Source organism: Dromiciops gliroides, chromosome 3, assembly GCF_019393635.1.
Source record: "Dromiciops gliroides isolate mDroGli1 chromosome 3, mDroGli1.pri, whole genome shotgun sequence".
NCBI classification, from domain to species: Eukaryota; Metazoa; Chordata; class Mammalia; order Microbiotheria; family Microbiotheriidae; genus Dromiciops; species Dromiciops gliroides.
In genome coordinates this window covers 231,789,736-231,802,298 of record NC_057863.1, presented here as the reverse complement: position 1 = coordinate 231,802,298, position 12,563 = coordinate 231,789,736, and the positions used below count along the sequence as shown (strand labels likewise).

The 12,563-nt window shown below is 36.8% G+C and overlaps 1 protein-coding gene across 2 annotated transcripts in view; it reads left to right on the top strand.

Annotated features, from left to right (window-relative positions):
• The window catches only part of STS (steroid sulfatase), a 194,579-nt gene that overhangs the window by 145,220 nt on the left and 36,796 nt on the right, over positions 1 to 12,563 (top strand). For both annotated transcript variants that reach the window (XM_043997917.1, XM_043997918.1), the window contains one exon: positions 4,951 to 5,110. In XM_043997917.1, coding sequence (XP_043853852.1) covers positions 4,951 to 5,110 — 160 coding nt within the window. The remainder of the gene's footprint in view (positions 1 to 4,950; positions 5,111 to 12,563) is intronic.

Below are 12,563 nucleotides of genomic sequence, written 5' to 3'. Positions count from 1 at the left end.
TACTTTCTGTGTGGTAGCATTTATAACGTGCAAAAATAGCAACCCATTTTGAGAACAGATGTTCATAGCAAGAGTCCCCTGCAGAATGACAGAGTAAGACATATTTGAATCTGTGTGCTTTAAAAGAATTATTTTTCAGTTATCCTTCTTACATGGTCTCACATAAAGTAAAGTTTTATTATAAGCATTAACCTATGAACTAATTTAAAACTAAATTTTAAATGGACATTTTGCCACTCCTACCAAAAACCATTAATGTTTTCCTACTGCCTGCAGAAAAAAATCCAATTTACTTAGCTTGTCTTTTCAGGGTTCTCTACCAACAGGTGCCATGTTACCTTTTCAGTTTTATCTACTAGCAGCTTCCTAAACAAGGCCTTTATTTCAGGCTGTTAGATTTAATTACTGTCTCCTAAACCTATATTTTAATTTTCCACCTCCATACCTCTTTGTCCTATCCACTTGGAACATTTGACTTACTCTTGCCTTTGTCTATGAAAATCCTACTTATCCTTCAAAGTATAGTATCTTACCTGATCATTCCAGCTGCAAGTAATCATTCTCTGATTCTTTACTTTCATAGTATGACTTTCTGTGCCACTTATATAGCATATAATGACTTCTTTTATAACTATCTTGTGTTCATCATATATACTTGAGTGGAGTGTAAGTTGTCAGAGGCTGCAGCTTTGTAACTTTCTCCACTCATCCCTAACCCCTATACAAAACATTCCTGCTTATAGTGAATAGCCAATAACTATTCAAAGAATAAACAAATAAATGAATGAATATTCACCTTTCAGCCTGCTGAATTTTGTTTCCATTGCTTGATAGTGACATATACTTCTCTTTTTTTAGTAGTATTTATGGGCATATTTAATTCCGAGGGGAAAAAATGTGAGGCTGGTTTGAAAAACAAGACTGCAAGCTACACCATCTGACAAATATCATGCACATGAACACATACCCTTGAATGTGTGATTGCATTTCCTAAAACATAGGTTTTTCCTGTAGAAATGTGGGCATTAATGTGCAAATATGCTACAATTTAGAAAAAAAATCACTGATGTGTTTAGTAAAAAGTTCTTCTTATAGCTTTACGTAAATAGAATGTCATTATGTTTATCAATGTACCTTTTATCCCCCTTTTAAATATAAACTGTGAAGTTATGAAAGGAAAGCTTTACACAGCTCAGATTTCCCATGTGCTGAAGGTTGAATAAGTTCAGCTGTGTTGGATTTTGAAACATCATGTCTCCAGCATAAATATCACTAGGTCTTTCAGGCTCTTTTCATATGGCAAGATTTTCAGTCCCTGCACCATCCTAATTACTTCCCTTGAGATGTGAGATATGTCTAATTAATGTTCTTCTTAAAATGTAGTACCCAGAATTGGACCGGCTGTAAAACTGGAAGGAATCCTAGAGCTTATCCAAAACCTTCATTTTACAAATAAGGAAACTGAGACCTAAAGAGATGAAATGGTTTACTTAAATTCACACAGATACAGAGTACTGGAGATGTAATTTAAACCTAGATTCTCTTACTCAAACCAATGTACTTTTCACTATAATTTGCAGAACATGTACTCAAACATGGAATCAGGAAGACTCATTTTCATTAGGTCAAATCTGGCCTCAGACACTGAGCGTGGGCAAGTTACTTAACCCTGTTGACCTCTATTTCCTCATCTGTAAAATGAGCTGGAAGGGGAAATGGAAAACTACTCTAGTGTCTTTGCCAAGAAAACCACAAATGGGGTCACAAAGAATCAGACATTACTGAAACAATGCAACAACAACAAAAATACTTAAACCCATATCTTGCAACTATATCTAGGCTTTTTAACTCTGTCACACTGTTCTTTGTATTTTGGTTGACAGCTTTGCCTTATAACACAATATAACTGACCTTTCCTGTATTCAGAATAATGAGAAAATTAGATGTGATGTATTTATTTTAACCAATATGTGAAAGTTCTATTAAAGTTCCACCCTTCTGTAGTACTAGTACAGAGCAGTGACCCAGGATCTTCAAATGTTGTGTCAGATAGGGGCTCAATAATGGACTGTGTCTGTCATCTGAACACCAGACTATTGTTGTTCAGTCATTTTTTTGGTTGCATCTGACTCTTCGTGACCCCATTTGAAATTTTTTTGGCAAAGACATATGAGTGGTTTGCCATTTCCTTCTCCAAGTCATTTCATAGATGAAGAAACTGAGGCAAACAGTTAGGTGACTTGCCCAGGATCAAACAGCTAGTAAGTATCTGAGGCCAGATTTGAATTCAGGAAGACTAGTCTTCCTGACTCACAACATGACACTATCCACTGTATCACCTAGCTACTCTGGGACACCGGACTAATTAAATTTAAAAAAACTCAACAGCATTAATGTAGACAATTAGTTACTTGAAGAGGAATCTTTTTGGTCTTAGTAAATTCATGAAAACACCAACTGAAATGTATAAAGATTGTAATTTCTGTCAGGAGAGAACATTCAGACTGGTGAAATCAAATATCTTTTGAAATACTGAAACAAATAAGCAAAGGGAATTGTGGAGGTGAGAGAGGTACATATTTTCAATGCATCAATGTTCTGGCCAATCTTCAAATTTTATATGGTTTACCTTTCCTTAACCGTATGGGACCAAGAAAATGTGTCAAACACGCTGTTAATAATATTCCTTACATCACTGAGAGATCACTATAAATCTAACAGCTTTGATTTAAAATTGCTGAGGCAAAAACTGAAAAAAATATGGCCTAGTAGAGAGCTAACCAGACAAGAACCTGTGTACTGAAAATCCTCTTAGGGCTCTGTTCCTGACAACTTGTGTGAACTCTGGCAAGTGATCTAAATTTTCCATTTCTCAGATTTTACTTCTGTGAAACAGGGGTAATACACTTGTCACCTAATTACGTAAAGGTGCTATTGAGAATATTGTAATCAAGGAGGAAGAACATTCTTAGCTTCTCAAAGAAGGAGTCTGTATAAACACAAAGTATTACAAACCTTTGAAGTTGGGGGGAGGGGTTTGGCCTGGAAATCTGTGCATATAATACAGATCAGTGCATCTATTTTTAAGATCTTATGAATGAAAGGAACCCAATACAAAACAAAATCTTTTATCAAACAAAGCATTCAAGAAATTGAGAAATCTTTCAGGCTGCCTTTAATTTTTGTTTTCAGAATGAATTCTCAAGTGTTAAAGAACTTTAATGTTCTCAATCTCCTTACTATAAACTGTGTGTGTGTGTGTGTGTGGGGTTCTCCCTTATACAATTTTTCTTAGTACAAATTTCTATATGTTTATAATATATACTTTAAGGTAACAAACCTTTATTTTACAAAATACTATAATCTAGATTTTTTATGACATTAGACTTGTTTCTTAACCTCACTTGCTTCTCCTGCCCCATTATTTTTATATTTGTTGTTGTTCAGTCTTTCAATCATGTTCAACTCTTTGTGATCCCATGGACTATATTGTCCATGGGGTTTTCTTGGCAAAGATGCTGGATTGATTTGACATTTCCTTCTCCAGTGGATTAAGACAGAGGTTAAATGACTTGCCCAGAGTCACACAGAAAGTAACTGTCTGAGCCCACATTTGAACTCAGGTCTTACTGACTCTAGACTGGCACTCTATCCACTCAGCCACCTAAGAAAGGAGCTGCCTCCTTTCTTTCTTTCTTTCTTTCTTTCTTTCTTTCTTTCTTTCTTTCTTTCTTTCTTTCTTTCTTTCTTTCTTTCTTTCTTTCTTTCTTTCTTTCTTTCTTTCTTTCTTTCTTTCTTTCTTTCTTTCTTTCTTTCTTTCTTTCTTTCTTTCTTTCTCTTTCTTTCTTTCTTTCTTTCTTTCTTTCTTTCTTTCTTTCTTTCTTTCTTTCTTTCTTTCTTCCTTCCTTCCTTCCTTCCTTCCTTCCTTCCTTCCTTCCTTCCTTCCTTCCTTTCTTTCTTTCTTTCTTTCTTTCTCTCTTTCTTTTTTTTTTGGTGAGGCAATTGGGATTAAGTGACTTGCCTAGGGTCACACAGCTAGTAAGTGTTAAGTGTCTGAGGCTGGATTTGAACTCGGGTCCTACTGAATCCAAGGCCTGTGCTCTATCCACTTCGCCACCTAACTGCCCTGCATAGTTATTATTTTAAAAAAATTTTTTCTTTCCTCCTTCATCACTTCTCTTTACTCCAGGAGAGCTTTCTTCATTCCTATCATCTAGTATCCAACTTGTCTGGTTCTACCTCTATAGAAAGTGTTCCTTGTCATTTTGGTTGACATCAACTGCTCTGGTTCCTGAGCTCTCTTACACTCTCTTATTGTATCAAAATATAGGCACATAATTACATAGAGCCTCATACCGTACTCTAATTATTTTCTGAATTTGTCTCATATCTCTAAACTAAAAGACAGGGTGCTATAGTGAATAGAGAGCCCATCCTGATGTCAATGTGATCTGGATTCATCTGCCTCTGACAATACAAATATATGAGCCTATGGGCAAGTGGCTTGACCTCATAGTGTCCGTAGGTAGTTCTCTTAGACTATTAAATTAGAGATTGGTGATCTCCATTGATGGAGTAAGCTTCCATAAGTGAAGTTCCTTGCACTCATGATATCACAGATGCAGAAAAAATAAAAGTACCCAAACAACCCTTTGTGGCTAATCACAATAATAAAGAAACAACAATTTAAGGTAAAAAATGTTATCCCCAAATACTTTGTGGGCAGGGAACATGCTATATATTTTTCTTCATAAGTGCTAAACACATGGTACTCAGTATATTTGTGTGAATTCAGTTGACATCATAAGAACTTTAAAAAAAATTTCTACTCTTATACATTCTTTTTTCCTGCATCTTCATACACAAAACACATAATATGAACTTGGTCAGGATGTTTTGCAAGAATGTCTGATAGAAGTCTCCCCTGATCTCTATCCTTCACTCATTTAGGTGGAAAAGCTAATAACTGGGAAGGAGGTATCCGGATTCCAGGACTTCTTCGCTGGCCAGGAGTGCTACAGCCTGGAACAGTGATCGATGAACCCACCAGTAACATGGATCTGTTTCCAACCATTGTCAAACTCGCAGGAGCAACATTGCCTGAGGACAGGTACTATATTTACATGATGCTTGACTATAATCTCGCCAGGATCCCACAGTGTTTATTGTTCAAGATTTGTCATCTGTGGATGTTTAAATGTTGAGTAGGCAGCCCAATAATACATTTGAAAAACCCTCCATTTATCATCATGTCCTATGAACTCCCAAGTGCAACAAGGCTTTAAAGATTTTTAGAAACATGGTCCTAATTTGCTTTGCTTGACTACGTGTATTTTTTTGTAAGGAGGAAACAAAAACAAATGCTTGTTAATGAAAAAATAAAATATAATGAAATAAAATAAAAAGGGGGAAGAAAGGGAGGTTTATAACTTGAGCCCAACTAGAAGCCATTCTCATTGTTGGTATAGTGTATACAGCTAGAGATCAGCCTAGTTTTATGGTGGACAAAAAAAAATCACTTTAACCATGAGCCTGTTGCATAAAGTCTGTTCCTCCTACCTTGGACAAATGTTATTTTTTGGGGGAAATATATAATGGGTAAAGCAAAATTAAAAATTAAAGGGAAGTGGACGAGAGACAGGGGGAGAGAGAGAGGAGAAAGAGAAAAGGAGGGGAGAGATAGAGAGACAAAGACAGAGAAAAAGAGACAGAGACAGACAGAGACAGAATGAGAATCATAGCAATTACCAGTCCCTATCATAACCCTCTGACTTCAACATTTGAGTCCTCCTAGTCTGTCTCCTTCACTGGTCCTTTAGTGAGTAGCAGCCATGAGCTTCCTGTTCTCAGACCTCTTTTCCCCCTCCAAACCATTTTTTTGTTGTTCCATTCTCCAAGAAATCCCAGCAGTAGCAAGAAGGGAGGCATCTGGCACAACAGTTAAAGCCCCAATTTACCAGCATGTCTTCATTTAGCAAATCCTAAACTAAATGTCTGTCTCTTAAATTTAAATACAACTTTATATGACAGTGCCAACAGTTTCTTCTTAAGTGTTATTACTATTCTGGGGAGTTTTATTTGAAGTACACTGATTAATTGTTTTCATTAGTTTGGTTGCAGGCCAGGCTAATGTCATGTAGGTTACTACAAATCTTGTTTAAATTCATCCTCTAGCCTTGCAAAGAGAAAAGGGGAAAAATCCAATAAAACAGCAACTCAACAGAAGATGAATTCAAAGATATGCTTTCTCACCTCTCACAAGCTCTGGTCCTCAATTCTTTTTTTTTTCAAAAATAGGGAATGCTTCCCGAAAAGTTATTTGCTCTGTCAGTTCCTTTATTTTCACCTCCCGTGTAATCACACCAGGAAAAAAAAAATGAGGCGTTTTAAGTACCTTTCTCTTCTTCCTGACAATCTCTTTCAAAGCAGGGTTAAACTGGAATCCTTTTTCCTTTTTCATTTTGCAGGGCAATGAGGGTTAAGTGACTTGCCCAGGGTCACACAGCTAATAAGTGTCAGGTGTCTGAGGCTGGATTTGAACTCAGGTTCTCCTGAATCCAGGGCCAGTCCTTTATTCACTGTGTTACCTAGCTGCCCCCAAATTAGTTTCTTATCAACATTTTTTAAAAAATTAAGCCATTCCAAGAATATCAGGCCTCCAAAGTATTACATTGTATATTAACTGGCTGGTTTTATTGGAGCCATTTATGAAAGGCCATGTCTAGGTCTGTCTCTGAGCTTCAGACCGATTTCTCTACCTCTTGAAAAGACTATTCCACCCAGATATCCCATGAACACTTAAAATGCCATATGTCCAAAATATTTTATTGTCTGATTCTCCCACCCCAGCCCAAAGCTGCCTTTCATTTTTTTTTTTTTTGGGTGAGGCAATTGGGGTTAAGTGACTTGCCCAAGGTCACACAGCTAATAAGTGTTAAGTGTCTGAGGCTGGCTTTGAACTCAGGTCCTCCTGACTCCAGGGCCAGTGCTCTATCCACTGTGCCACCTAGCTGCCCTGCTGCCTTTCATTCTAACATTTTTTTTTTTGCCATCACCATTCATCTCCAGTGTTTGAAACCTTCTTTGACTTTTTCCTTTCACCTCTTATACCCAAGCAGTCACAAAACCAATTCTATCTTGACAGTGTCTCTCATATCTAGCCTCTCATTTCTACTTCTTGTTGTATGTCCTTCATTCTTGAAAAGGACCAGGACATCAGGAGTTGATGTCATGACTTTCAGTAAATTGATTTAAGTGAGGGAGGGCTGTGAAAAGTCACCAACCTCACTCTATCCTCCAGAGAGGTCCAGTGGCAAGATATACATTGGGATGACTGCAAATGGTCCTGGATGCTTGAGGCAATCAGAGATAAGCAACTTGCTCAGGGTTACACAGCTAGTAAGTGTCAAGTGTCTGAGGCCAATTTGAACTCAGGTCCTCCTGACTCCAGGGCCATTGCTCTATCCATTGTGTCACCCAGCTGCCCCTTTGTATTCCTACTGCTACTAGCCAGTAGAGCGCTTTATTGTTGCTCACCTGAATTATTGCAGTAGTTTCCTGTCATCTTCTTGCTTCCAAACCCATCATTCATGCCACCAGCAGATTAATCATGAAAATAATGGCAGCTCCTTGTGGACAGGATTATGCTTGCCAGCCTTTGTATCCCCAGTGTTTACTTATCACAGTGCCCAGCACATAGTAAGCACTTAACAAAGCTTGTTTACTTAACTAATAGCTAACACTTATTTAGTGCTTTAAGTTTACAAAGTGATTTCTATGTATTGCCTCCTTCAACTCTCCCCAAATCCCTCTGAGGTCAATACTGGCTTAGTCCCCATTTTTATGGATAAGGAAAATGACACAGAGTCATTATGTGACCTGCTCAGAGTCACACAGCTGTTAAGTGTCTGAATCAATATTCAAACCCAAGTCTTCTCAACTCTAAGTCCTGTACTGTATCCATCATGCAATCTACTATATTCTTCCATGTGCATGGCTCCAACCATCCTTCCTGAGAGACTTAAGCATCTTTGGTAGTTTTCTATCACTATCCAGTAAAGTTTAAATCCTTTTGCTTGACATTCAAGACCCTTTACAATCTGACACCACCCAGCATTATTTTATATTATTTCCTATTCAATACCATAGTGATGTCTTTCCCACTTCTACCTTTATTCCCTGTATATACTATGGAATTTTCTAACTTAGTGTCTTTGTTCATATCATTTCCTATGCCTGGAATTTCTTTTCTTTTTTTTCTTCATCTGATGAATTATTCCACACCCCCTACTGGCTAACCCAGGCACCCTATCTTCTTACACAAAGTCTTTTCTGATCCCTCAATCAGGCACTACCTACCTCCATCTATTTTATTCACCATAACACTTTGGTTTACAATCTGACACATTTATTGTGTAATACAGTGTGTCAATAGTTATCTATGTTTCTGTCATCTCTCTATTAGATTAAGGTAAAGATCATTTCTTATCTAAACTAAGATTTTCTATAGAACCTTAGTACAGTATTTTGCAAGAGCAGACAACAAATGTTTCTTGAATGGAATTGAAATAATACTATAAATAATAGCTTAAAAAACCCAGAGTAATATAATTTTCAGATATTGAATCAATAGCACTTACCTAGTAGAACAGCACTGGGGTATTCCATTACTAATTATGTTGTCCTTACAGACTTCTTCCCAGACTCAGAGAAATTGGGAATTGCTTTTGATCAGACTCCCTTCTTACAGAGAAATCTTTTTTCCTTTCAAACTAAAGAAACATTTTTTTCTGTAGGGAGTACTTTCTTGCCTAATCAAAGGTTTGTTGGAGAGGAGAACAGCCCCTCTAGTTATAGTTTCCTCCTAGGTAAAAAAAGGTTGCTTGTCCATATTTAGAGCACCAGTGACACATCCCACTATGGGATTTTTGCTTTGCAAATTTTTAACTTATTATGAAAGAAGCTCCCTAATTTGAACCTGTGGTGTGCCTTCATCAAGATTCTCTTTGTGAATGGCAATTTCATTTATATATTTCAGTGGTTCATTTTCATTTAATTACATGTGTTTTATCAAAAGAATTTTGACTTCCCTTTACCTCAGGCAAAGGCTCCAAAATTATTCCCCCTGTACTTGGATTCTGGTTACAAGTTAAGGGCAACCTTCAGTGATACAAGACATGTTTGAGTAAAAGAGAGTTCTAAAAAAAGAAATACAGTTATCTTGGAAATCTTTTGGCTGAGAGTTGAGGGATAGAAAATCATTTGGCATCCTGAAAGATTATTACTAATTTAAGAATTTTATATTAGCCATTTCAAAATTGGTGAAAAAGAACTCTTTGGGGGTGTGCCTACTTTTTTTTTTTTTTTTTAGTGAGGCAATTGGGGTTAAGTGACTTGCCCAGGGTCACACAGCTAGTAAGTGTTAAGTGTCTGAGGCCAGATTTGAACTCAGGTACTCCTGACTCCAGGGCCGGTTCTCTATCCACTGCACCATCTAGCTGCCCCTATGTGCCTACTTTTTAAATGACAAAATAATGAATTTTGTCCTGCTGTTGCTGTTATTGAAACCTGAAAGTAACAGCCCATCCATACACAAAGTCACAGAGATTACAAAGTAGGTGCACACTATATAGATACCTCTTAGGGCTTGGATAAGATTTTTAAATCTTGTCCTTATTGTAAGGCAGTTGGAAAGTATATACGGTTTAAGATATTCTCAGTAGACAAGTTTTAAGTGCCTAATACTATGAACCCTACTCCTATAGTTTATAAAAGTAAGAACGCTGTTCTGCTTCCCATCCAATTTTCCTTTATTAAATTAGAATGAAGAAATTTATTTATTTGTGTTCATGATACATATAGCTATGTGAACTGGAAGTGGATCAGTTTACTTCTAAAGGCTGTATTTTCCAAATTTGTTAAATGTATCTGGACCTTTAAGGTCTCTGACAGTTCCAAAATCCTATGACTATAAAAGTGGCAAAGTGGGATAGGGTGCCAAGCCTTGAGTCAGGAAAGCACTTCTTCCTGAGTTCAAGTCTGACCTCAGACATTTACTAGCTGTTTGACGCTGGGAAAGTCATTTAACCCTGTATACCTTAGTTTCCTCAGCTGTAAAATGAGCTAGAGAAGGAAATGACAAACCACTCTAGTATCTTTGCCAAGAAAACCCCAAATGGGGTCATGAAGAGTTAGACACAACTGAAAAGACTCAACAACAACAACAACGTGACTCTGTGATTATTATTTCCCTGAAACACCTATTACTTATTTTTTTGCTAAACATACATTGTGTATAAGGACAAATGGAAAGACCTCTTGGGATGGCTTTCTAAAACCATTTCTAACTAAATGTTAAGATCAGCTCTGTGGCATATAGCTTTGACCTCGAGTTGTATAACTATAGAGCCAGGTAAATTAATTATTAATGCTAAGAGCAAGCTACCAAGGGTGGACTGATTTCCAAATAATTTCATTTTTCCAATAGAAAAATTAAAAACTAAATCAGTCCATTTTCTGAAAACAAAGGAAAGGAACCACTACAGTAGCCTTTAAATCATTTACGTTATGGCCATGACATAAAACTCTTAATTGAAATGAGTTGTGTGGCAGATAATATAAGCTTTGTCATTTCTTCAGAACAGAGACTGCCCCAATGGAGGTTTTAAAAGACTCAAGACTTTAGCCAATCAAGTGACAGTCATTTATTAGTATGTGCTTACTGTGTTCCAAACATGGTGCTATGCACTTATTGAGTTTAGTATGCACTGGAATTTCATATATAGAATAACAGTTTTAATGGAATCATGCCTCCCATTTTATTAAAATTCATACTCCACTCCCATGGTGTAAATGATAGTTCTGGACGCAAACTTATTTTCCAAGCTAAGTGTAGTGTGACTATAGGCCCCATTGAAAAGTTTAGCCAAAACAGGTTGCTTTCCATTTTTCATGGCAGAAATGAGCTCTACTTTGAAAGACCAATATTTCTGCAGCACTGTTATAAAGTGGCTCACCATGGCAGTTGATTTATTGAGTGCTTCTAGGAAAGGACATGTTAGGTACAGGATATAAAAAATGAGATTCAACTCTGCATTTGAAGCTAAAAATGATTGCAAACTAGGATTTCTTGTTCTAAAGGATAAAAAAATATAGTCCTTTTGCTTCTCAATAATCAAAAAGGCTCCAAACCTTGAGGTTTTTTGGGGGGGTGGGTGTGGGAAAATGAGTCAGAAAAAACTTAGATAAGATTAGTTTCATATTATCATCATCACCTTTTAAAAAATATCTCCAAATTCTAGTGTTACTTGTAGTGGGCACAAGTCAAAGAGTAGCTTCTCAAAAGGTAAAATTAGTCATTGCCAGCTGGCACAATGGGTACCATCTCACCATCTGGATCTCTAGACAGATTCCCTCTCCACTGGGAGGTGATAACAATATGGGTTTTCAAGACCTGCCCGTCCTTGTTCCTCACCTCTCCTGCCAGCTTTGTTAACAGTGAGAGCCACGCTTCCATGCTCCCTCAATGACTCCTAGTATCTATTCCCTACTTACCTTTCTTTCCTTCCTTTCCTTTCTTTCTGCCCAATTCTGCTACATTATTATGTCCTGAATCCTTCTTGGGAAGGATTTGAAAAGAACTAAAGACAGTAACTACTGTTTTAGAATAGAAATTGTATTTCAGAATAGATGCTGTTTTTGAATAGAACTGTCTCTACCATGTTTCTCATTCTAGCTGTTATAGTTAACAAGAAAATGGGATTGGGAATTGGTCCAAGTTTATCTTTTGTTCTTATTTTTAACTTACGATAATAGAAAATTTTCAGTCCGTAGGCTTTTTGAGAGCTCATGATTAATAATAAGGGCCAAGACCAGAGAAGAGCTAAGCAACAAGACTATAATTATATTAAGGGGTATTAATGACACTGGAATAAACTACAGGCAGCTCAGAAGATGCAACACTACTCAAATATTCATACATGATATATAATGTCATATGTATATGTATATGTATAATGGCCTTATGTTTTCCAATTTTTTTCCCTACTCCTTGTAATAGATAATAGAGCAAGTTTGGTTCTTTTTATTTAGAATAAGAAGATACGGAGGGGGCACTTAGATGGTACAGTGGATAAAGCACTGGCCTTGGATTCAGGAGAACCTGAGTTCAATTCTGGCTTCAGGCACTTGGCACTTACTAGCTCTGTGATCCTAGGCAAGTCACTTAACCCTCATTGCCCTGCCCTCCCCCCCCCCAAAAAAAGAAGATATAGAAGCTAAACCTATTAACTCTTTTCAAAGAGCTATTTGTCCCTCATTTCAATTGTATTCTTCTGATTGTAAATATTTTCATTTTTGTTTTATCCAACTTAGCACAGTGCCCTGGATATAGTGAATGCTTAATAATTGCTTGTTGAATTTTAATTCAACTTTTTAAAAGAAGTTGTGAATTTGTAATTATTTTTTCCTTTAATAAAATTTTGTTAATTGTCTATTGATTGGGACTGATTTTCCAAATTACTTTATTTCATGACATGCCTTCTCCCTCCACCTGAGGAAATTCC